This window comes from Budorcas taxicolor, chromosome 23 (assembly GCF_023091745.1).
Source record: "Budorcas taxicolor isolate Tak-1 chromosome 23, Takin1.1, whole genome shotgun sequence".
NCBI classification, from domain to species: domain Eukaryota; kingdom Metazoa; phylum Chordata; class Mammalia; order Artiodactyla; family Bovidae; genus Budorcas; species Budorcas taxicolor.
Window position 1 is genome coordinate 12,421,061 of NC_068932.1, and position 27,556 is coordinate 12,448,616.

General features: G+C 40.1%; 1 protein-coding gene across 1 annotated transcript in view; it reads right to left on the bottom strand.

Annotated features, from left to right (window-relative positions):
- Nucleotides 1-898: 898 nt before the first annotated feature.
- HTR7 (5-hydroxytryptamine receptor 7) overlaps nt 899-27,556 on the bottom strand; it is a 94,586-nt gene continuing 67,928 nt past the window's right edge. Inside the window, exons 2-3 of the mRNA XM_052661159.1 lie at nt 8,294-9,052; nt 899-941 (exon numbers count right to left, since the gene is read on the bottom strand). Of these exons, the coding sequence (XP_052517119.1) occupies nt 899-941; nt 8,294-9,052 (802 nt within the window). The remainder of the gene's footprint in view (nt 942-8,293; nt 9,053-27,556) is intronic.

Sequence of the window (27,556 nt, forward strand, 5' to 3'; positions counted from 1 at the left end):
TCCCCCCCAAACCTCAGAATTAGGAGCCAGCCCGCAGGCCCACAGCACCCAGGTGTAAAGAACAGTCACAAGTTCTGTGCCAACCATCATGTTCATGTCCAGGGCAGGAAGGCAGCCCTCGCTCTCCATCCAGGGAAAACTCCTCACAGGAGGAATGCCCCTCCCCTCTCAGAAGCCCCCAGGAGAAGAGTGAGCGTGATTTAAAAGAAAAAAAAAGCTTTATTCAGGTTTTAAAATTCTCTCCATCCTGAGCTCTGTTCCTGAGTTACTCCAGAACGAGAAGCGAGTTAAAAAAGAAAGGAGGCTGGTGGGGACATCACAAGGACCCTGCAAAAAAGCCAAACTGTTTGACAGAAGCTTTGAACGGACACTGCTCTGGGAGATCATTTGTAGTAGCTGATGACTGGGTTCTGTTTTCTAATGTGGACATGCAATGTATTCATCACTAGGCTTACCGCAGTGGGCTGAGGAAAACACCCTCTGTCCCACAGCAAAATACATCTGTCTCATGAATGATTCCTGAATATTCACCACAAGGCCTAGACTCAAAAGCATGGGAAGTGTGCACGGGAACTTCTTCACTTGCACAGACTTAAACAGAAGCAAAGCACCAGAAACTGTGTTCTTTCTGGAACTCAGTTCTGTGTGTGCACTTACAGCGGAGCCGATCAGGCCATTTTCACGTGCATACAGTAGCACGGATCCACAGAAAACAAGGAGAGGCCACCATCCCTCTCACGACATACTCTCAACAGTGGACATATTCTGCTGGTCATGTCTTAGCCATCCCAAGAAAGGACAGACGCCGCATTCCATTCCGAAGTCTCGGCAAATGATTGCATTCTGTTTCCACCTCTGTCTTGCCTTGTTTATTTCATCTCCATTATTCTGCTTTTGATCATGAATCATGACTTTTTTTTCTACAGTAGTCAGAGTTTTGTCTACAGAGAGAGAGAGAGAGAGAAAGAGGATGCAAGAAAATGATTTAGCAGAACTGTAATTGTGAGTTTTGTGGTGGGTGGATTTAATTCTTACAGCATTTGATAATTTGAATTATTTGTGGTTTCTAAGGGGATATGAGCATCTAAGGGGGAAGAAAAATTGCTATGACTCTTGTCGTATATTTCGTAACATCTACACGTTGCAGAGGCCTTAATATATTTGCAAATCAGCTCTAGATAACCCATTTAGAAGTTCACTTTTATAATATAGCCCCAAATGGCTCTATTCTCAATAATCCTTTCAAAATACTACTGTACTTGCTGTGCCTGAAAAGAATAATGATATCTACAATGGGAAGTGTCCTCCTCTTCAAACTTAGAAGGGTGCATTACGGTAAACCATCTGTGCAGCGACTCAGAAGCCCCTCCTTCCTAGCTTCCTTCCTCCCAGATTCACAGAAATGGCATGAGTCAGGAGAAGTCTTGGCCAACAGCTGAAGAAAAGTCCCTTTCTCCTTAGTGCAGAGGCAAATCCCTCTAAACGCCTCTAACTCAGTACCTTCACAGGACGTCTCAACTTACCAAGCTACATCTCTGTGCTTGAGAGCTGGGTCTAAGAGGGTTTGGGGCCTCTGCCTCCCCATCCCATTGAAAGTGCCTCCCCAAGTGGCTGTCAAGACTTGAGGAGTCTCCCTGGTGACAGGATCAGTTTCTCCATAAGACACCAACTCTCAATGTGTTCCTCACCCCCACCACGGTGCCTGAGGGGAAGCACCATGCTCTGGCTTTGACCCACGGATCCAGGCTGCTGGGTAGCTAGGAAAAGGCACTGAGAAGAGGCTGTGCCCCCCTCCCCCGGGGCTCTACACTTACTCTTGTCCCAGGGCCTCTGCCTCTTCTCCCCACAGAGGAGACTGCAGTTCCTCTGAGGCTCACAGCGGCTCATGAGCTTTACTGAATCCCTCAGGCTCCCGCACCATCTCTGAAGCTCCCCTTTCCTCACAACGTACCTGTTAGTTTCCAAATGTCCAGACATCCTGGGTCTCTTTCCTAGTCTGGATGCCCACCTTCCTCGGGCAGGCCTCATCACTTATACGTTGGCCTCCTACCTGTTTCCCTTCTCCTACTGTGAACTCCTATTTATCCAGTAGATCTTTTCTCACTCCAGCTCAAAAACCTTCATTTCTCTCCCCACCCATTTTGCCCACATGCCCTCCAAGTTGACCCCAATCTACCCAGCTTCCAGGTCCTACTGAAGACACAGCCAAGGGTCTTATTGTGTCTCTGTCCACTTCTAAGTCCCTCTGTCCATACTGTCCTCTCTTTTTGGAGTAGCCCCCAACCCACCTCCACCTCTGCCATCCCTTAATCCTACTCTTTATTCAAGACCCACCCCAAAGATCATCTCCTTCATGATGATATTTCCTTCATCATGGATATTTTCTTCCTAAGACATCCCCCTGAGGATTATTTTTCTTGTAGACATGTTTATACTGCTTGATTTTATCTTGTGCTGTGTGTATTTAACTGTCTACTAAGAAAACAAACAAAAATATTAGAAAGAAGCAAGTGAGGTCAACTGCCTCCCTTTCTTACTTTAAAGAGATGCTACAAAGTTAAAATGTAGGCAAATACAGAGCAGGAAGTGAACAAGTTATTATTAGTACTAATTGATGATTTAATAAAAATAAAGAGCTGAATTTCAGCTAGTCAATGATGAGGAAAATACTACTCAGGGGAAAGAAAATTAATGAAACAACCAACTTTTTGTTTGGCTTTAAGACAACATCCTACCACAGACATCCAGGGTTTCAAGAGCCGTGATGTATCTTCGCAATTTTCAACAGGACCCATTTCATCCTTTTTTTTTTTAATCACTCGTAAGTGATCCCTTGCCCATAAAGACAAGGCAGATTCACTCTGAATTCCTAAGCTTCAGTACTCACCATGGAGCAGCATTCAGGACAAGAACTCAAGAGGCCTCCGCTACAACTGCAATGGGCAGGGACTGTAAAGAGTCTCTTTGCTGGGAAGAAGGGAGAAGGGAAGGCAGAGCTTCTTGAAAACAATATCATGACATTTTTTTACACGGAAGTATTTTAGAAATTGCTGTTCAATATTGTTCACAGTAATGGTGTTGAAGAACAAAAGTCATCCAAATGTGACACTTAAAAGCCATTTAGCTTTTTGGCAATTCAAAGCAAATCCATAAATAAAGTCATCAAATTAAAAAAAAAGTCCCTGCTTCTATCACATAATCACATTTGGTTTTATATTATCCGTATTTGAATACTTGTGAAAAGGTGACAAAGACTGTAATTTAGGGTAGTACATTATAATTACCAGTGAAGTATTTATAGCCTTTTCCCTCTATTCACTCCCTAGCCAAGGAAGACTCCCGAGTGCCTGCCAGACTCCTGAACCTCTCATTATGCAGATCAAAAAAATGGGGAAATATTTGGAGGTAGCAATACACAAGCTAGTAGATCATTTATACAGGAAAGGAGGAAAACTATTATATAGGAGGAAAAAATAAAGCCAAGAAGATGGAGTTGGGGCAAAAGTAAAAGAGACTAGAATCTAAGCAGCCAGAGGAGGCGGGATGGAAAGAGGCCTGGAGAGATTGGAAGGAGCAGCCCAGAGTCTCTAGGTTGGCCAAGAAATGTGTGTGCTAGAAAGACAGGGAGGGGAAACAAAGGCTTGTAAGATTTGCTGTGAGCTATGGACTGGATGCCAGATCATTACTCCAGAGACTCGAGCAGAGTTAGGATTGACTTGGGTTATCCAGCTGGTGTTTACTTGAATGCAGCTGTGCAGAGCATGGACCACAGCGGGGGTTCTGGTTGCTAGTCATTTACCAGCCACCACTCCCTCCACGTCTACAGCCACCCCAGCCCACTGTGAGCTTCCAGAGGCAAGGGCTGCCACTTATTTGTCCTTCTATCACTGCCATGCCTGGTGCCATGCCTTGTACACAACAGGCTCTCAAATATTTCTGGAGAAAACAAGCCAATGAAGAGATGCCTTAATTCCAACCTCTACCTTCTAATTCATTCCACACGATACCACCAAATCAGTCTCATGGTTTTGGTGACTTCGTTTTCCGTACTTGCAGAGATTTGGTCGATGGCTTCCTTCTGCCCACAGGAGGATTTTTGAACCTTAGCATTATGGACATTTTGGGCTGGGTAATTATTTGCTGTGGGGGCTGCCCGAGTAAGACAGGATGTTTAGCAGCATCCTCAGTCTCTACCCATCAGATGCTAGGAGGTCTTCCCCTTCCCTATCTGAGACAACCAGAAACATCTTTAGACATTGTCAAATGTCCCTGGAGTGCAAATTAACCCTGGCTAAGAACCATTTGCCTACACAAAAAATCCCTAAAATTTCTGGGACTGGAATGGAATTTAATGATTTAATTTAATTTATTTGATCTTTCCATTATGATCTCTAAATCTCCCCTACAACAATGCTTCAGTCAGCCTGTCCCTTGCATAAAGTCTCACATCGACACCTCTATAGGAAATGTCCCCTTCATGAGGAATGCATCTCTAGTCTCCCGTAGTCGTAAATGCTTTGACCCTGATAGTCATATTTGAGCCCATTTAGGAAGTATTCCCTGGTCAGAGGTAAGGATATCACTGAGCTATTTTCCTCTCCTTTGAATCTTATAGCTTTTCCTGTCTCCAATTTCCTTGTGCTCTCAATACAAAAAGAGTAAATGAGCTTGTGTATGTGTTTACATATAGTCTGTGCAATAGAAATACATGCACTATGGCAAGAAAGACATCATATGTTTTCTGTATCCTCCTTCATGCTTGACACAGTTATAAACAAGAATTTAAAAATGAGTCCTCCCACATTGGAACTGAAAAGAAAACTGCCTGCCATAGAATTTTTTCAATAGCAGCTATTGCAACTAATTAGAAATCTCCTAGAGTTAATGAATACTTAGATCCATCATCCCAAATGATTTTAACATTCCATAATTCTAAATAAAAATCAATAATTAAACATTTAAACAGAAAGAGATGTAATGAGGACACAATCATTTTCTGAGACCAGGGAAGAGCAAACTATGACTTGTAGGCCAAATCCAGATTGCCACCTGTTTTTGCAAATAAAGTTTTATTTGTATACCACCATATTCATTTGGTCACTTGTGTCTAGGACTTGTTGCTCACTACAACGACAGAAATAAGTATTTTCAGTGGAGACCATATGGCCAGAAAAACTTAAAATATTTACCATCTGGCCCTTCACAGTGAAAGTTGGCTGATCCTTGTCTTAGATTAACAGGAAAACTAATACCTAAGACTCCACACTGGCTAAAGATGCAGAGGCAAATATCTTTTGATGTTATGTTAGCTAAAATACTTTTATAAAAGTCATAGCAGCATGGAAGTTAAAAATACATTTGAACACAGATGTCCAGAGCTCAAATTCAGCTCCCCATGTAAGACTCTGAAAAATTATTTGACCTCCCCAACAGAATGAAGATAAAGGAAACCAACCTCCCATAAGGTTTTAAGAATTTAAATCACATAATTTACATGGAGTGCTTAGAAGAATATCTGAGAGTGAATCACCAATAAATGTGGGTAACTATTATTTTAAACTGGAAAACCTATTTGTACGGTGTTTGAAAAATTAACATTTTTTAAATTATGTGTGAATTATTAGCTAAAGTAATCGATAAAATTATCCCCAAGTTCTTTGACTGTGTATAAGGAAAACTAACACAGTGGTGTTTTCTAGTTCAGCACCTCAGTGGTTCTTTCCTAGTTTCTGCACTGGCTGCTTAACTGGACCCCCTGCCATCAGTCTTTTTATTTTATCTGTCCTTCTCACTGCTGCCAGAGAGACTTTCTTCAAACACCTCTTTCAGCATGTTACTCCTGGGAACTGAAACCAACACGCTTTCCTGCTCCTGTGCTGAACAATTCTGGAGCCAGGCAAAAGAACCCAGTACTTGTTACAGGAAATAGTTGCTTCTAAAAGATAAGACTGCACACCAACTGAACTAGCTTACTCCTCAAGACTGACAGTTTGCTCATGAAAAGTGGTTTCAAGGTCCTCACTCAGCTATACCGACCAATGCAAAGTTATCACATCATAAACTCTGCCCAGTCCTCACTTCTCTGCCCTAGCACTACCCAGCCCAAGCTCCCAAACGCTATCAACAACATGTGTTTATTTCCTCATCAGAGAAATGACCAAGACTCTGTCAAGGAGGTGTCCTCTCAAACTGCAGTAAGTCTAGTAAACTTAACTTACTCCTATTAACGGGTTTTTCTAAACATCTTCTTAGTGAACTAATGGTTAAAATCCCCAGCTCAAAACATCCACAAGCTCATTGCTACTATAGACTGAAGTCATCTGACAGGTAGTGTTACACAATAGTTAAGAACACATGCATTGGGCTGATTCATACCATATCTGCCACTCGGGACTACGTAATCTTAGGCCGTTACTCTATGTCCCAAGCCTGTTATTCTTCTGAAAACTGGGGGTGCCAGAAGCAACTAGTTTACAGGTGGAATGATAAACACCATGATAGCATCTGGTAGGTATTCAACAATTGCTAGAAATTATTACTTGGATTATCTATTAAGTGTCAGGCACTGTACTAGATTCTACAAACAGAAATTTGGCTAAGACGTGGCTCTTTCCCTGAAGGAATTTAGAACCTGGACCTGGTGGATAAACACTAGTGGTTGATTCAGTAAGAATCTTATAAACCTGGAAAGATCCTTGGCAATAAAGGTCGCTCATTGCATATATTCTGAAACCAAGACTGTATTCTTTTATAATGAAATTTTATTTATTTTTTGATGCAACATGGGGAATTTCCCCAACCAGGAATCAAACTTGTGTCCCCGCCAACAGAAGTTCAGAGTCTTAACCACTGGACCATCAAGGAAGTCCTTGTATTCTTTCAAAAAAAAAAAATCTAATTTTTTATTATGAACAAGTTCTTATGTACAAAACAGGGTATAGAATAGAAGTAAAAATAAATACCTGTGAAGCTATTTCACAGCTCAAGAATTAGCATATCTGTTGTCTTACAACTTTGAGTTCCTAGGACAGGAAATGATGATCTCTGGTTTCCCTTATCCATATTAGGGAGATGTTTCTGCCTCCTTCATCCTGGTGATGAGTTAGAGAACAAGCTGAGTTCCTTGAGGTTTTCAGAGTCGTTTGGTGTGTATCCTAGTTGGGAGCTCTGGAGTCTACCATAACCCATGAGGGCACTTTGGGACCCTATTCCCCCGAGATAGCTGAGAGCACAGAAGTCTCCTTGGCCACCTTGATTACACATAAAAGCAGTCTAGTATATGGACAGCATCTGGAGGTAAGATTCACATGATGTGGGATCTAGACCCAGAGGTATCACTAATCACTGCATGATAGCTCACTCGCCATGACCCAGTTATGTCTTCTGTCAAAGGAAGGGACTGGACACGATGACTGGGAAGGTCCTCCTCAGCTACAGTGGTCCAGGGTTCTCCGGCCAATTCCAAAGAACAAGGCTCAGTGAAGAGGGACACCTCTTGTCTCACATTCAACACTGATCTATTCTCTAACCAGCACCTTCTATTTCCTCAACCTAGCTTATTTCCCCTCACTTTTCAAGTATGAAAATGTCTCCTCTACCTCAAATTTAAAACAAAACCTTCATTGGACCTGATGACTTTGCTATGTTGTCTCCTTCCTTCTTCACAATACCAAATTAATCCACATGTGTGTTATATTTCCTTATCACCATAGGCTCTTTGCGGTCCTTTTCCAGACTCCAACGTCCTATTATAATTGCTTCTTGAAAAGTCACTAATTGCTTCCTAGACAAACTCAACAACTCTCTTATCAGTTCCCAACTCCTAAAGCTGGGTAGCACTTTCTGAAAACTCTGTACCTATCAAGGCTTTGTCCACCCTGGCATCTCCCCACACTAACCACTCCCTCCTGCCTCAGACGACTTCTTTTCTCTTTACTAGATGTAAGAGTAATAGCAACTAAAATGATAATGTTACAAGAATTAGAGCTATAAGGACCTAAGGTGAATGTTATTTTCAGAGAAAGAAAACACATCACCTTCCTTGTCAGCCATGGCATCAGCTGCGATTCATCAGCAAATCACTCTCTTCTTCCAATCCAACTGAATACCTATCTTTGGCTTTTGGAACTCTATGGGGTGGAACACTAGAGTACAGTATTCTGGACTCAAATCTGATACACTTGGGAGAAAATAAGCTTGCTACTGGTTCTGGAAGCTTTCTGCCATATGCTTCAGAAAAGAGGTCCATGAAAGGGTTGGGGGAATAGAAGGAAACAGTGATAAAGGACCTTACGGCACGAGCTCAGGCCTCTCCGGCCTCTCGGCGAGCTTCAGGGCCTCGTGCATGCCTGCGGCCGAGAGTTTCCGGTTGATGTTCCGGTACTGGCACTGGAGCAGGCTGCGGTAGGTGGTCCTCAGGTCCCGGTTGAAGAAGGCATATATAAAGGGGTTGATGAGAGAGTTTGCATAGCCCAGCCACAGACATGTCCTCTCCACCCACAGCGGGATGCAGCTGCAGGCGATGCCGCAGATGAAGGGCCTGGCGGTCGAGAGCAGGAAAAACGGCAGCCAGCACACGGTGAAGGCCCCGACGATGATGCCCAGGGTGGTGGCTGCTTTCTGCTCCCTCTTAAAGATGGAGATGTTTTTCCTTTCGTGTCTGAGGAGTCTCGAAAAGTTTGCGCACTCCTCTACCTCCTTCTGGAGCTTCACCATGCCATTGAGGGAGATGACGCTGTCGGGCTCCTCTGGCCGGGGGAAGCCAGGGAACTTGTGTTTGGCGGCGCTCTTCCTGGCGGCTTTGTAAATCTGGTAGTACATGAAAAGCATGACGGACATGGGGATATAAAATGCCACTGCGGTGGAGTAAATCGTGTAGCCAAAGTCCTGGCTGATCAAGCACACCTTGCCGTCATTGACGTTCTGAGCCCAGCCAAAGAGCGGCGGTAAAGTGATGGAGGCGGACAGAAGCCAGACGGAGAGGATCATCTTGGCCATGCACTTCCCGTTCTGCCTCACAGGGTAAGTCAGCGGCCTCGTGATACCAAGGTACCTGGGAGAGAAGTGGGAAGAGAACACATGACTGCCATGATCACAGCTGATCAACTGGGGAGCACCACTAGGCTATGAACCTAGTAGCTCCCTTCCTTACAGACCCTTCTAGGCAGGCATCTGTCTTCCCATTTCACAGAAAGGTAAACTAAGGCTCTGAGAGGCTGTGCATTTTATTCCAGGTCACATAGCCAGCCAAAGGCACTGCCAGCACTCAGCCTGAGCCCTCTGCCTGTAATGCTGGGCCATGCTCTTTTCATACCTTGCAGCCTCTCACAGTCTGTGTGGTCAAGGAACCAAAGACTCAACATCTGCCTTCACCCCATGACTGCTGCCCCTGAAATCAGTCAGGAACAAAATGTCAAGCCTGGTGGGATGTTGTGATACACCCTCACGGGCTAGCCAAGGTCTACCACACTCAGAGATTATTCACCCACTGATCTCCGCCATCTGAATTCAGGCCAGTTCTGAATTCATTTTTACTTCCCCTTTGCACTGAAATGAAAACAATTCTCTAAGATCACAGACATCTGTGAGATATTTAGGAAATCCTAGGGTTTGGGAATGGAAAGTAGCAAGTGATCATTTTTTTTTTTTATCCCCAGAAAATTCTCACACAAGAGTAATGTCCTAGAAGCAATCATTAGAAAATAAAAACAGCCTGCCTTGTCTTTCCAATTCTAAGGAGGATCACAAGGAAAAGCATAATTCTGAAAAATATTAGACAAACGCAACATATCCTCTGTGCTTAGTTCTATACAGAGAATAAATATTTCTCTGTGTCTGTTATCAAGGATTTATAATGCAAGAGAGACTCAGCAAACAGTGAAAACATAGTCAGCAAGATGTTCTGCCAAATGCTTGGTAGTTTTCAGCTTTCCAAATCTGTTTTCTTCTCTATATTTAATGGTCTTAGCTTCTATTTGAGAAGGGATTCAAAGAGCACTTGAGAAGCCAAGATAGGTAAAACCTGGCCATTCTGTCAGTTTTTTCATTTATATATATATATGACATATTCTTGAAACATCAAAAGGAAAGGTACAGAGAATGACCAACTTACCAACATGTTTTCTGAAAGTCTGTCACTTGACGGGTTGGAATTTAATACATAATTATTTTTGTGCTAGAAATACCCTCACACGTTATGCTTGAATTATCTCACAAAAGTCACTCTCATAATGACAATTAGCATCAATGCAATACTTACAGTAAGGCAAAAATTGACCTATAGAAAAAAAAAAAAACAGCAGCAGCCAGATTTGCTTATTCAGTGACAAGATTCATTCATTCCTTTAACAAATATCAACAGAGTTCCTTCTATATGCCAGGTGCCATTTTAAATGCTGGAAATATGAAACTAATCAAAGAGACACAAACCTTGAAGGCAGGCATATGGGGAAATCCTGCCGGGGTGAACAGGACAACTGAGCTTGTGGTTATATTAAAGTGACCCCTGACCCCTCCTCCCAAGCATGCAGGTGTCAGTGGTACCAGTTCTTCATCCTCACTTCTGCCTTCCTTTGTCCACAATAAAGCTGGCCCACAAGCACAATCTCTAGGGTTTTCAGCTGTAACCAGGATTATATTTTGGCTCCCAGATAGAATGAAGGATGAGAAGGAAGGGGGTTTTCCTGAGAACTCAAGAGTAAGAGCTGAAAAGGGACGGAAAAGAGAAAGGAGGAGGAAAGGAGGAAGATCAAGAGAAGGTTAGTGTGAAGTAGCTTTAGTCTGGAGAAGGCACTGGCACCCCACTCCAGTACTCTTGCCTGGAAAATCCCATGGACGGAGGAGCCTGGTGGGCTGCAGTCCATGGGGTCACTACGAGTCGGACACAACTGAGGAACTTCACTTTCACTTTTTAGTTTCATGCATTGGAGAAGGAAATGGCAACCCACTCCAGTGTTCTTGCCTGGAGAATCCCAGGGACGGGGGAGCCTGGTGGGCTGCCGTCTATGGGGTCACACAGAGTCGGACATGACTGAAGCAACTTAGCAGCAGCAGCAGCTTTGAACTTATGTGGAAATGTCTGAAATTATCTGAGTTTTAAGCTATGGGGAAAAAATTTATTAAAAAAAAAAAAAAGAAAAGAAAAAGGTACATAAGGAAACCCCTGAAGAAAGATGTTAGAATTGACGGGAAGCTTACAATCAAGCTCATCTGTGCCCTAAGGCTGAATGCAGAGGTTTCAGTGGAAAAAAAAAACAAAACACCTCTCTCTGTCTTTGCTTTGGTTCAGGGGCTCTCTCCAAGTTTTTCCCGCTAAAACTCTTTTGCAGACCTCTCTTTTTGGACCTAGTTTTTGCCCTCTACCAACTCCTGTGGATGGAGCCTGGGCTCTTTCCAAGCTTCCCTAGGCAGCCTTTGCTAGGACTTGGACTTTGATCATCTCCCTTTGACTGTAGCCACAGGCATAAAATGCTTTTTCCCAAACCTGGAACTGGCTTCCAGGATTATTGTATCAACCCAGGTTGCAGGTCCAAAGAGAGATTAGTTCATATAGGTTCTTAGGTGGCCACCAGGTGGCACTGTCAGACCATCTTACTGGAGGTTGGGCTGGTGGGTAGTTAGAGCAGTTAAGTGCTGGAAGGAGGAAGGAGGATTACTCATGACAAGATGAGAAAGTATACTGTATTTGTGGGGTCATATAAAAAATTAGCAAGCCTGGAACTCACAACCTGGTGAACTCTAATTCTTGAGGAAGTCAGTTCAGTTTTCCCTTCCATCCTTCACATTTTCAGGACTTAAAAAGGAACTTATACCTTAAGGCTTAATTAAATCTAGCTTCTCTCTTACTCACGTTAAGTAATATCAAATCCACAAAGATTAATCCTGAGAGGTTAATTAATTGAGTATCAAAGGACATCTCAGAATATTAAATAATCTCATAATAACAGCATACTTACTCATTCTAATATATTTAGTCTGACTTATATTACATTTCAGTGATGAGGACTCGGTCCTTCCTGGATATACAAATTATATTCCATAAACTTGCCTATTTTAGGCTCTATTCTATAATCACCTCAAGTAATGTTCTACAATAGGGGGATTACATTTTCTTCTTTCGTCTCCTGGGTACCATCGAAGACTTCTGAAAGCTAAAATCAACCAAAAGATGATTACGAAAAAAATATGAGTGCTCAGCAAAGTGTCTGGAAATAAAATAAATAAACAAAAGCCAATAGCTTTCTAAAAAAGGATTAACAATCAGAAAATTTCATGGAAGAAAATAATTTCATTAACAACAATCAAAAAATTAAAATGTCCAGAAAAATCTTTTTAAATGATCAGGGCCCATATAAAAGAAAACATGAAATGCTACTGAGAGACCTAAGAGAATGCCTGAATCCATGAGAAAAAAAAAGATTAAAAAATCCGGTACTATAAAAGTACCACTGTCCCTTCAATTAATGTAAAAATAGCATACAAGTCTAGTTGAAAACCCTAGCAAATCTTTCGTTAGCTTGACCAAATGATTCAAGTTCATCAAGTAAATATACAAAAGTAGACAAAATCCGGAAACAATGAAAAATGAAGGGATGTTTATAAAAAATAGCATAAATCCACAGACATAAAAACTGAATAATAACTATTCAGAAATAAATAAATCAATAGAACAAGATAGAGCCCCAGAAGCATATTCAAAAGTATAAGAGATTTAATATCAGAAAATAAGTCATTTTAAATCAGAGTATAAGATTAGATATTCATGAAGTCTAACAACTGGCTAGCAATTGAGGTAAAAAATAAATCTGAATTATCTTTCTTCTTATTCAAAAATAAATCCCATTGGATTAAAGATTATCATGTAAAAAAATTAAACCCTAAGACTGCTATGAGGAAATACAGATATTTCTGCAAATCCTGCCAGAGGTCATTATTAACCTTTGGATACAAAAGCTTGATATTATAAAATAATATATAAGCTTGAAACTATTGATAAACTTTTGACAAAAATTTTACACAAAAATACAAATAAATAAGAAACATTTTATTTAATTCAAAAATCACTATGCACAGAATTAAAAGTCAAATGACAAACTTGCGGTCCAAAGAACAATATATCAATATTCACAGATCTCTTACAGGTCGGTAAGAAAAATACAACCATCTTGATAAAAATAGTGAAGTAATAAAACAAAAAAGAATATTCTATAAGCACTCGAAAATATGTATAACTTCATTAGTAATTAAAGGTATGCAAATTTTAAAATAATGTTAGAATTTGGAATCATTTGTCAATTTTTAAGAAAGACAAAACCCAATATTGGGAAAATGTAAAAAACAAGTGTGCTATCTTTTTGCCAGTGGGAGTTTCAACTGAGATAAAAGTTTGGGAGGGCAGTTTGGTAATTAATATACATCAGCATTTGTCTTTTAGCTTAGCAATCAAGACTTCTGGGAATCTGACTTACAAATATAATTGTACAGATGCAAAATGATTACTGTGCAAGCATATTAACTAAACATATAAGAAAGAGAGGAGAAAAAAGATGCAATCTAAATATTTATCAATAGATATTTTTGTGTGTGTAGGTACAGACACACAAAATGTGTATGTATATATATCATGTTACCATTAAAAATTATGAGGTACATATCTATTTATTAAATATTTAAAAACCCAACCAGAAGTGGTTAGAAAATGATGACTAGCCCTAAAAGACAAATAATAGAATATCATATGTTGTATTAATCTGTTTACATAAAACTAGGTGTTTTCATGAGTGGGTGTGCATGTGTATATACTGAGATGTCTAGAAAAATATCTACCAAGATAGTAGCAAGAATTTTAACTGAGTTTTGGAGGTTTAAAATTTTTTTCTCTTTGTTTTTTATGCCTAAGTTTTAACTTTATATAATTTTTTAAGTCATTTTAATTCTAAGAACAAAATAAAAGATTTAAGAGGATTCTATGATTCCTAAGTCACATAAGTGATTTTGGCAACAGAGATAATCTGGTTTAAAAGTCTGACAATTAAATCTTAGATAGTTTTGTTTGATTAGCTTTTCAAAAGTGTTTTATTACATTCATAAGTTCACACAAAGAACACAGAACTTACTGGCATTTAAAATCCTATAATTACTATATAAAGTAATACTGGTATTCAGGAAAGTGTTTGTCCAAATTATAAATTGATCCCCACAATCTTGTATAATACAAATCTTACCATTGGTGGGGGAGCAGCCTAGATTGATTCTAAATATTCCCTTATATGCGTGGCTAACATTTGTCAAACTAACATTTTATGTTCACTGTTAATTAGAAAGCAGGTGCTTATAAAGCTTTCAGAATCTTATTTTTAAATGCATACAAGTGTGAAAGTACAGTAAATCTTAAAGACAAAGGCAGCACAGTATTATATAATTGAGAAATGTATGCAATTCACATTAGGGGTTCCATTAAAATGGGGTTTAGAGAAAAAGAGGATTAGAGAATTATTATATACATGGAGAGGGATTAGAATGCAAATTAACTCTGCTGCCTGTCTTCCATTCAAACTGTATAGAAATTATAGATAATGGCTCTTTAATTAAAAGGCTTCTCCTGAGTTTTGTTAATATAGAATAATCATTTATGGGGTAAGGAAACTGGGTAGAATTACTCTGAAATACACTGTTTTTTTTTTTTTTAATATTAGGCTTTAAAAAGGTCCATACATTTAGAAGACCTCTTCTGTGAGACCTCCTACCTTACCGTAAGTGAAATTCATGGCAATCTCCAGCCTACATCAATGGTTCCCTGAATTATCAGATTATCAGAATCACCAAGAAGCTGTTGAAACACAGACTCCCAGGCCACCACCCAAAGACTCCCTTTCAAGGTCTGGAGACCCTGGGCACTTTATTTGGGACTGATGTTTCTTGTTCTTTATCCCATGTACTTTTAAAGTCATTGTCCCTCATTCAGTCACAAAGACTTTACACTTATGGCATGAAGGGCTTTTTTGTTACTTTATATCCCATCTTAATGGTATGCTTTCCCTCAGGTCTAACAAAATCATCATGAATCACATTTCCAGTATCTCAGCCATTAGTTCTTTCAGAACTGTGCTAAATGAAAATAAGATAAGAACAGTTTTTATGTCTTAATAAAGTTGTAGATTTTTTTAATGTATAAGACACAGCAGAGTTCTGTAAAATCTTTCTGACATGATTAAAAATAAATATTTTTTTACAATAAGAAATACATTTTCCACCATCACTCAGTACAAATATATATACTGAGTTGGCCAAAAAGTTCATTTGAATTTTTTTCTTAACATTTACGAAAAAACATTAAAGAACTTTTGGGCCAACCCAATATTTATTTATGCAAATTTAAAACACACACACATGTATGTACATCTATGAAGGTATGTAGATACAGATGCATATATTTATATATATGAAATTCAAACAAAAATCTGACTATACCATACTTACCATTACACCTTGCAAATCAATCTCTTCTACTGTATGCTATCCAATTTCAGATATTTTATATCCGGTCTTCAGTTCAGTTCAGTTCAGTCGCTCAGTTGTGTCCGGCTCTTTGCAACCTCATGAATCACAGAACACCAGGCCTCCCTGTCCATCACCAACTCCCGGAGTTCACTCAGACTCACGTCCATCGAGTCAGTGATGCCATCCAGCCATCTCATCCTCTGTCATCCCCTTCTCCTCCTGCCCCCAATCCCTCCAAGTATCAGAGTCTTTTCCAATGAGTCAACTCTTCGCATGAGGTGGCCAAAGTACTGCAGTTTCAGCTTCAGCATCATTCCCTCCAAAGAAATCCCAGGGCTGATCTCCTTCAGAATGGACTGGTTGGATCTCCTTGCAGTCCAAGGGACCCTCAAGAGTCTTCTCCAACACCACAGTTGAAAAGCATCAATTCTTCTGTGCTCAGCTTTCTTCACAGTCCAGCTCTCACATCCATACATGACCACTGGAAAAACCATAGCCTTGACTAGACAGACCTTTGTTGGCAAAGTAATATCTCTGCTTTTGAATATGCAACCTAGGTTGGTCATGACTTTCCTTCCAAGGAGTAAGCGTCTTTTAATTTCATGGCTGCAGTCACCATCTGCAGTGATTTTGGAACCCAAGAAAATAAAGTCTGACACTGTTTCCACTGTTTCCCCATCTACTTCCCATGAAGTCATGGGACCAGAGGCCATGATCTTCATTTTCTGAATGTTGAGCTTTAATCCAGCTTTTTCACTCTCCACTTTCACTTTCATCAAGAGGCTTTTTAGTTCCTCTTTACTTTCCGCCATAATGGTGGTATCATCTGCATATCTGAGGTGATTGATATTTCTCCCGGCAATCTTGATTCCAGTTTGTGCTTCCCTCAGCCCAGCATTTCTCATGATGTACTCTGCATATAAGTTAAATAAGCGAGGTGACAATATGCATACTCCTTGACGTACTCCTTTTCCTATTTGGAACCAGTCTGTTGTTCCATGTCCAATTCTAACTGTTGCTTCCTGACCTGCATATAGGTTTCTCAAGAGGCAGGTCAGGTGGTCTGGTATGCCCATCTCTTTCAGAATTTTCCACAGTTTATTGTGATCCACACAGTCAAAGGCTTTGGCATAGTCAATAAAGCAGAAATAGGTGTTTTTCTGGAACTCTCTTGCTTTTTCCATGATCCAGCGGATGTTGGCAATTTGATCTCTGCTTCCTCTGCCTTTTCTAAAACCAGCTTGAACATCAGGAAGTTCACAGTTCACGTATTGCTGAAGCCTGGCTTGGAGAATTTCGAGCATTACTTTACTAGCATGTGAGATGAGAGCAGTTGTGCAGTAGTTTGAGCATTCTTTGGCATTGCCTTTCTTTGGGATTGGAATGAAAACTGACCTTTTCCAGTCCTGTGGCCACTGCTGAGTTTTCCAAATTTGCTGGCATATTGAGTGCAGCACTTTCACAGCATCATCTTTCAGGATGTGAAATAGTTCAACTGGAATTCCATCACCTCCACTAGCTTTGTTCGTAGTGATGCTTCCTAAGGCCCACTTGACTTCACATTCCAGGATGTCTGGCTCGAGGTGAGTGATCACACCATCGTGATTATCTGGGTCGTGAAGATCTTTTTTGTATAGTTCTTCTGTGTATTCTTGCCACTTCTTCCTAATATCTTCTGCTTCTGTTAGGTCCATACCATTTCTGTCCTTTATTGTGCCCATCTTTGCATGAAATGTTCCCTTGGTATCTCTAATTTTCTTGAAGAGATCTCTAGTCTTTCCCATTCTGTTGCTTTCCTCTATTTCTTTGCATTGATCACTGAGGAAGGCTTTCTTATCTCTTCTTGCTATTCTTTGGAACTCTGCATTCAGATGCTTGTATCTTTCCTTTTCTCCTTTGCTTTTTGCTTCTCTTCTTTTCACAGCTATTTAAGGTCTCCTCAGATAGCCATTTTGCTTTTTGCATTTCTTTTCCATGGGGATGGTCTTGATCCCTGTCTCCTGTACAATGTCACGAACCTCATTCCAGAGTTCATCAGGCACTCTATCTATCAGATCTAGGCCCTTAAATCTATTTCTCACTTCCACTGTATAATCATAAGGGAGTTGATTTAGGTCATACCTGAAGGGTCTAGTGGTTTTCCCTACTTTCTTCAATTTTAGTCTGAATTTGGCAATAAGGAGTTCATGATCTGAGCCACAGTCAGCTCCTGGTCTTGTTTTTGTTGACTGTATACAGCTTCTCCATCTTTGGCTGCAAAGAATATAATCAATCTGATTTCGGTGTTGACCATCTGGTGATGCCCATGTGTAGTCTTCTCTTGTGTTGTTGGAAGAGGGTGTTTGCTATGACCAGTGCATTTTCTTGGCAAAACTCTATTAGTCTTTGCCCCGCTTCATTCCATATTCCAAGGCCAAATTTGCCTGTTACTCCAGGTGTTTCTTGACTTCCTACGTTTGCATTCCAGTCCCCTATAATGAAAAGGATATCTTTTGGGGGTGTTAGTTCTAAAAGGTCTTGTAGGTTGTCATAGAACCGTTCACCTTCTTCAGCATTACTGGTTGGGGCATAGACTTGGATTACTGTGATATTGAATCTGGTCTTAATGTACTAAATTGATTTCACGACCCAATAATGAAGCATATCCCAAAGTTTGAAAATTGTGTGTTAGTTGCTCAGTCGTGTCTGACTCTTTTGCAACTCCATGAACTATAGCCTGCCGGGCTCCTCTGTCCATGGAATTCTCCAGTCAAGAATACTGGAGTGGATTGCCATTCCCTTTTGAGAAGTTTGAAAATTACTGACCTCCAATAACCATATGGAAAGGTGTTAAATATTATGAGTCATGAGGGAAATGCAAAGTAAAAACACACTGATCTACACCAGCATGTATCAGAACAGTTAAAATTAAAAATGATGATGACAATAAGAATAATAAATTATGATGCCAAGTGTTTTGTGAAGATATAATACAACTCTAATTGTCATGCATTGCTGGTGGGAATGTAAATAGATGTAGTTACTTCAGGAAACCATTTCTTAACATCTTCTAAAGCTGAAATAAACATATATATATACATTTCTTTCTCTATGACCCAGCAATTCTTCTAAGTATACAATGAACATGCATCAAAATACACATATAAGAATGTTCAAAGCAGTAGTAATGGTAATAAACCCAAACAAAACCAACCCACTCTACATGAATAAAGTAAGTACAGTTCTACAACAGTAGAAAGGGTACATAAACTGTGGTACATTTACACAGTGAATTCTATAAAACAAGAATGAACCAACTACTGTATCAACATGGATGATTCTCACAAACATGTTTGGGGGCAACTAAGCCCATGTGCCATAACTACTGAGCCAGACAGCCCTAGAGCCCATGGTCCACAACAAGAGAAGCCACTGCAATGAGAAGCCCGTGCACCACAGCTAGAGAGTAGCCCCCACTCACCACAACTAGAGAAAGTCCATGAAGCAATGAAGAGCACATGCACTGCCAAGAAAACTCAGCACAGCCAAAAATAAATAAACATTTTAAAAAATATAAATGTATTTATTTTAATTGGAGGTTAATTACTTTACAATATTGTATTGGTTTTGCCATACGTCAACATGAATCCACCACAGGTATACACGTGTTCCCCATCCTGAAACCCCCTCCCTCCTCCCTCCCCGTACCATCCCTCTGGGTCATCCCAGTGCACCAGCCCCAAGCATCCAGTATCATGCATCGAACCTGGACTGGCTATTCATTTCATATATGATATTATACATGTTTCAATGCCATTCTCCCAAATCATCCCACCCTCGCCTTCTCCCATAGAGTCCAAAAGACTGTTCTGTACATCTGTGTCTCTTTTGTTGTCTCGCATATAGGGTTATCGTTACCATCTTTCTAAATTCCATATATATGCGTTAGTATACCGTATTGGTGGGTTTTTTCTGGCTTACTTCACTCTGTATGATAGGCTCCAGTTTCATCCACCACATTAGAACTGATTCAAATGTATTCTTTTTAATGGCTGAGTAGTACCCCATTGTGTATATGTACCATAGCTTTCTTATCCATTCATCTGCTGGTGGACATCTAGGTTGTTTCCATGTCCTGGCTATTATAAACAGTGCTGCGATGAACATTGGGGTACACGTGTCTCTTTCAGTTCTGGTTTCCTTGGTGTGTATGCCCAGCAGTGGGATTGCTGGGTCATAAGGCAGTTCTATTTGCATTTTTTTAAGGAATCTCCACACTGTTTTCCATAGTGGCTGTACTAGTTTGTATTCCCATCAACAGTGTAAGAGGGTTCCCTTTTCTCCACACCCTCTCCAGCATTTATTGCTTGTAGACTTTTGGATTAGAGCCATTCTGACTGGCATGAAATGTTACCTCATTGTGGTTTTGATTTGCATTTCTCTAATAATGAGTGATGTTGAGCATCTTTTCATGTGTTTGTTAGCCATCTGTATGTCTTCTTTGGAGAAATGTCTATAGAAAACTATAAAACACTGGTGAAAGAAATCAAAGAGGACACTAATAGATGGAGAAATATATCATGTTCATGGATTGGAAGAATCAATATAGTGAAAATGAGTATACTACCCAAAGCAATTTATAGATTCAATGGAATCCCTATCAAGCTACCAACGGTATTTTTCACAGAGCTAGAACAAATAATTTCACAATTTGTATGGAAATACAAAAAACCTCGAATAGCCAAAGCAATCTTGAGAAAGAAGAATGGAACTGAAGGAATCAACCTGCCTGACTTCAGGCTCTACTACAAAGCCACAGTCATCAAGACAGTATGGTACTGGCACAAAGACAGAAATATAGATCAATGGAACAAAATAGACAGCCCAGAGATAAATCCACCCACCTATGGACACCTTATCTTTGACAAAGGAGGCAAGAATATACAATGGATTAAAGACAATCTCTTTAACAAGTGGTGCTGGGGAAACTGGTCAACCACTTGTAAAAGAATGAAACTAGAACACTTTCTAACACCATACACAAAAATAAACTCAAAATGGATTAAAGATCTAAATGTAAGACCAGAAAATATAAAACTCCTAAAGGAGAACATAGGCAAAACACTCTCTGACATACATCACAGCAGTATCCTCTATGACCCACCTCCTAGAATATTGGAAATAAAACTAAAAATAAACAAATGGGACCTAATTAAACTTAAAATCTTCTGCAAAACAAAGGAAACTATAAGCAAGGTGAAAAGACAGCCTTCAGAATGGGAGAAAATAATAGCAAATGAAGCAACTGACAAACAACTAATCTCAAAAATATACAAGCAACTCCTGCAGCTCAATTCCAGAAAAATAAACGACCCAATCAAAAAATGGGCCAAGGAACTAAATAGACATTTCTCCAAAGTAAACATTAAAAAAAAAATACTAGCAAACTGGATCCAACAATACATTAAAAGGATCATATACCATGATCAAGTGGGATAAAACTATCTTTAAAATGGGGTTCTACTATACTTTTAAACCATTTTCATTAGTGTGTCCAAGCTGTAATTATAGTTAAAACCAGTAAACAATCTAAATTCCCTATTCTGACCTTAGCACTGAAGAAAAAATGTGAGCGGAAAAGCAGGGACAAAAAAGTGACAAAATTCAACAATATTTAGAAACCACAACAAAAGCTTTTTCTTCTTTGAAAAGTAAATAATAAAACAAGATACAAGTTTCCCTTTAAGGAGAGAATCAGACAATTAAAGCAAATCACTTAGAAGCACTTTTAAAATATTCATATATTGTTGCTACATAATTACTTACCACAATTCAGTAACTTAACACCAATTCTGCAGTTCTCACAGTTCTGTAGGTCAAAAGTCTGGACACAGTTCAACTGGGTTGTCTACTCATGGTTTCATCAGGCTGAAGTCAAGATGTTGGCTGGGGCTGAGGTGTCATATGAAGCTCAGGGTACTCTTTCAAACACAGGTGGTTGTTGGTAGAATTCATTTCCCAGTAGCTGTAGAACTCACAGAGGTTGCCACCTTCAAGCATACCAGGAGAGCACTGGCTGCAGGTCTCAACCTGTTTGATCTTTAGACCCACTTTGAAAAGGGCTCACCTGATTAGATCAGGCCGACTGAAATTCAAGGGGAAGGAATATACAGGGTGTGCACACTGGGAGCCATCTTAGAACTCTGCCTACACAGATACTTGGTCATAACAGAAGCTAAAGATACAGAAAATGTCCTACCATTTTCTGTAGGACACAAAACTCTGCAGGAATTCAACAAAGACCTATTTCCTACCTACTCAAGTTGAGACAAGCCTTCCAGTGAGACTAATGTTGTCTGTACTCTATCATAAGGCAGTGGTTTTCTACTGAATTTTTCTGTCATTCAGTGCAAAAATATAAGTTATCTTATTGTCAACTCATTTACTTAGCCACCTGTTATGTAAAACTCTCTATGTCTTCTATTAAAAACTATCAAAGGAGATTTTTAAACAATTACAGAAAGTCATGAAAATGAACAATACAGGAAATCAATAGTGATCCCTACATTACGCGTACTGATAATCACTGCAGTTGTATCTGAACTTTATTATATAATCAGTTCAGTTCAGTTGCTCAGTTGTGTCCGAAACTTTGCGATCCCATGAATCGCAGCACGCTAGGCCTCCCTGTCCATCACCAACTCCTAGAGTTTACTCAAACTCACGTCCATTGAGTCGGTGATGCCATCTAGCCATCTCATCCTCTGTCGTCCCCTTATCCTCCTGCCCCCAATCCCTCCCAGCATCAGGGTCTTTTCCAATGAGTCAACTCTTCGCATGAGGTGGCCAAAGTATTGGAGTTTCAGCTTTAGCATCAGTCCTTCCAATGAACACCCAGGACTGATCTTCTTTAAAATGGACTGGTTGGATCTCCTTGCAGTCCAAGGGACTCTCAAGAGTCTTCTCCAACACCACAGTTCAAAAGAATCAATTCTTCAGTGCTCAGCTTTCTTTCTAGTCCAACTCTCACATCCATACATGACCACTGGAAAAACCACAGCCTTGACTAGATGGACCTTTGTTGGCAAAGTAATGTCTCTGCTTTTGAATATGCTATCTAGGTTGGTCACAACTTTCCTTCCAAGGAGTAAGCATCTTTTAATTTCATGGCTGCAATCACCATCTACAGTGATTTTGGAGCCCAAAAAATAAAGTCTGACACTGTTTCCACTGTTTCCCCATCTATTTGCCATGAAGTGATGGGACCAGATGCCATGATCTTCATTTTCTGAATGTTGGGCTTTAGGTCAACTTTTTCACTCTCCTCTTTCACTTTCATCAAGAGACTCTTTAGTTCCTCTTCACTTTCTGCCATAAGGGTCGTGTCATCTGCATATCTGAGGTGACTGATATTCTCCCGGCAATCTTGATTCCAGCTTGTGCTTCCTCCAGCCCAGCGTTTCTCATGATGTACTCTGCATATAAGTTAAATAAGCAGGGTGACAATATACAGCCTTGACATACTCCTTTTCCTATTTGGAACCAGTCTGTTGTTCCATGTCCAGTTCTAACTGTTGCTTCCTGACCTGCATACAGTTTCTCAAGAGGCAGGTCAGGTGGTCTGGTATTCCCATCTCTTTCAGAATTTTCCATAGTTTATCTATTATATATTATACAATAAACTCTGAATGTTCCCACCAAAGAATCTTCCCACTCAGAGAAAGAGAAATGGCAAGGCAAAGGAGGAGCCCAAATTTACTAACAACAATAAAGGAAAGAATGGCATAAAACCTTAGCTAAGAAGTATGAAGATTACAGGAAGGAAAAATATATATAGAGAGAGAGTTATGTGACTGTACTCAGTTCAGTTCAGTTCAGTAACTCAGTCATGTCCGACTCTTTGCGACCCCGAGAACTGCAGCATGCCAGGCCTCCCTGTCCATCACCAACTCCTGGACTTTACCCGAACTCATGTCCATTGAGTCAGTGATGCCATCCAACCATCTCATTCTCTGTCATCCCCTTCTCCTCCTGCCCTCAATCTTCCTCAGCATCAGGGTCTTTTCCAATGAGTCAGCTCTTTGCATCAGGTGGCCAAAGTACTGGAGTTTCAGCTTCAACATCAGTCCTTCCAATGAACACCCAAGACTGATCTCCTTTAGGATGGACTGGTTGGATCTCCTTGCAGTCCAAGGGACTCTCAAGAGTCTTCTCCAACACCACAGTTCAAAAGCATCAATTCTTCAGTGCTCAGCTTTCTTTCTAGTCCAACTCTCACATCCATACATAACTACTATAAAAACCATAGCTTTGACTAGGCAGACCTTTGTTGACAAAGTAATGTCTCTGCTTTTTAATATGCTGTCTTAAGGGGCTTCTAATCCCACCTCACACCAAGAAGCAGTACTGAAGAAAGAAGGTAAGTGAATAAAATCCTTAAAATTCTGTCTGTGCATACTGCGTACTAAGTTGCTTCAGTTGTGTCCGACTCTGTGTGACCCCAAGGACTGCAGACCACCAGACTCCTCTGTCCACAGGCTTCCTCAGGCAAGAGTACTGGAGTGGGTTGCCGTGCCCTCCTCCAGGGGATCTTCCCAACCCAAGGATCAAACCAGTGTCTCTTATGTCTCCCGCATTGGCAGGCAGGTTCTTTACCACTAGTGCCATCTGAGAAGCCCAAAACTCTGACTGTGTTGTACTTAGTCATGTCCAACTCTTTATGACCCCATGCACCATAGCCTGCCAGGCTCCTCTCTCCATGGGGATTCTCCAAGCAAGACTGTTGGTGTAGGTTTCCTTGCCCTCCTCCCGGGGATCTTCCCAACCCAGGGATGGAACCCAGGTCTCCCATACTGCAGGCAGATTCTTTACCATCTGAGCTATCAGAGAAACCCAAGAATACTGGAGTGAGTAGCCTATCCCTTCTCTAGGGGATCTTCCTGACCTAGGAATCAAACTGTAGTCTCCTTGCATTGCAGGTGGATTCTTTACCAGTTGAGCTACCAGGGAAGCCCAAAATTCTGACTATTACCGTCCTCTTTGGAGAGAAGCAAATTGGGGTGATAAGAAACTAGCATTAAAAAAAAAGTAATGAAAAACTATCATGTACCAATTGTACACAATTTCAGCAAAGATTTGAGGGGCCACCATAATTTGCTGTCTTTTAGGACACTGGGATGAACTGGGACACACCAAGGTTTGGAAGGGGTAACCCTTAGCTAACTGGAAAGTGCTCTGGTACCGGACATGGAAGAGAGGTCAGAATAAAGAACAGTCCTCTAGTAAAGGCCACACTTGACTGAAGTGAAGTCCACTCCCTTCGCTTCCCCCAACTCGACACCTTTTTCAGGCTACAGAGGAGTAGATACAGTAAATAGTAGCCTAAAGGATAAAATTAACTAAATCAAATAGGAATGAATATCAAGAAGAGTTCAACCACATCGTGTCAGAAGAAACATCAAGTTTTAAGTAACTCATGAATGAGCAAGATGAGGAAAAAAAGAAAACACTATAGTAACTATATAAACATGCGACAAAAATAACCCCAGTGAAAGAAGCAACTGAATATGCCCAAGACTGTTGAAAAACAAAGTTCAAAAAGAAAACACAACTCTCAGAATATAAGCTGTTTTCCTACAAATACTTTTCGCTGTGAAAGACCTTAACAAGTATATGTTATCACTAAAGCAGAGGCTCAAAGGTGAGATTTTAAAACAGAACACGACACAAAAGGGGACCGTAAGGTAAGGAAATAAATGGAGGTCAAAACACCACCACTGTAGATCTAATACATAAATTAGAAGCAACTGGGAATAGAATAGACAGGCTTGAAAAGCTAATCAGTGGCATGAAATAAAGGCTTGAGGTAATAATGATAATAAAACACAGGGGGAAATTTTTATTCAAGCAATTAAAGAGACGATAACCAACACACAAAGAGAATATAACATAAAGATCACTTATGCTCCCAAAGAAAAGAACACAACAAATGTAAACAACCAAATGTAAACAGAGGTGCAATATGTAAAAAGTATACAAAGATACAGGGTATCTTCCTTAATGCAAGAGCTGAATGTTATGATCTAAGCGATACATAATAAAGTTGGAAGAAGTGACAATTATTATCAAGAAGACCTATCCAAGTAAGGTCACTAAACTTCAAAACATGGGAAGACGTATGCAGGCATCTGAAGTGAAAAAAGAAACTGAAAAATATGCAAGGGGAAAATAATCGAGCTGATTCTCAACAGCACCATCCCATAACAGGACATACTCAAAAATATCCAGAAAGATGTGAATGTACAATAATATTCTACCTGCTATTAAAGGTTATGAAGTCAACAAGGATACTTTCTCAAACATAAAAACAATGGTGGGGGGCCACAGGGTGGAAATAGTTCCCTTTTGGGGAGGAAAACCAAAATTCATCCAATCAAAAGAATTTAGAACCATGATTCTAAACCATGGTTATCACTGAGCCTGTTTAAATGTAGAAACTAATACCTGTGGGAATTATATTAGAAAAACAGAATATAAATTTTACAAAGTAAAAATAAATCACAAGAACCAGGATCTGAGGGAAATGGCATATGATATAGTTTTAGAGTTCTAATAATGTCCTCTCTCACAGTAGAGCACAACTAACATTGTCTAAAATTTTAACATAGAGTCTATATAAATCCAGTTTCTTGACAGTTTTCATATTTTCCCTCATACTCTTCATACAATTTTTTAGGAGCTAGGAGAAGGCAATGGCACCCCACTCCAGTACTCTTGCCTGGAAAATCCCGTGGACGGAGGAGCCTGATGGGCTGCAGTCCATGGGGTCGCTAAGAGTCGGACACAACTGAGCGACTTCACTTTCACTTTTCACTTTCATGCATTGGAGAAGGAAATGGCAACCCACTCCAGTGTTCTTGCCTGGAGAATGCCAGGGATGGGGGAGCCTGATGGGCTGCCGTCTATGGGGTCGCACAGAGTCGGACACGACTGAAGCGACTTAGCAGCAGCAGCAGCAGCAGCAGCTCTGAAATTAATAAAGGTCTTAAAGGTCTGAAATTAATTAAGGTCTTAAAGGTCTTTTTTCTTTTCTTTTAAATTCAAGTAAACTCAGTTTTAATATTTTGTGAAAAAACGTATAATATGATTTCATTCTTAAAAGTTTTTATCTATCAACTTTCTATCTAGCTGCCTGTGGAGTCAGCCAATCAGAGAGCCAGCCATCCTTCTAAGTGGATATAAGAATAGACAACCCAAAGACACAGACACAAAGAACAGCCTTGCGGACATGGGGCGTGGGGGACGAGAGGGTGGCAGATGAGAGGGTAGGACGAATTGATACAGCAGCATTGAAATATATACACTGCTGTATGTAAAATGAGACAGCCAGTTGGAATTTGCTGTATGACACAGAGAGCTCACACCCAGAGCTCTGTGACAACCTAGAGGTGTGTAATGGTGTGGGAGGTGGGAGGAAGGTTCAAGAGGAGGGGACATATGTATACCTATGGCTGATTCATGTTGATGTATAGCAGAAATCAACACAATATTTTAAAGCAATCCTCCTCCAATTAAAAATAAATAAATTTTAAAAAATAAAATTTGAAAAAAGAGAGACATCTAAAATGATGCTCACCAAATGTTAACAAGCGTTTTTTTTTCAACCTCTGCAGAGAGAGAGTTCAGATGATCTGTTGCTTTATTTGCATTTTTTATTTGTATGTTTTACAACTGCTTGAAATTTTTATAATGAGCATATTTAATTTTCATAAAATTAAATTATTTCTCTAAAATATAGCAAAGCCTTTTAAAAAATAATGATTCCAACCAGTCGTTTCATTCACCCACCAGTTGGTCTCTTAAGAATCCCTCCAGGAACTTGGCAAGTTTGGAATTAATGGCTAATTTAACCAGATTCACTTTCTGAGAAATTCTGGCAAATTATCTGTTCTCTTTGAATTCTCACTAACTTCTTGGACTGTGAAGTAAATCAACGAGGAAGCCAGTTCTAAGCATCCTAACACTATAATCTCCTAATGAGCCGTGGTGGACTACAGACGGCTACGTATTCTTCGCCCCT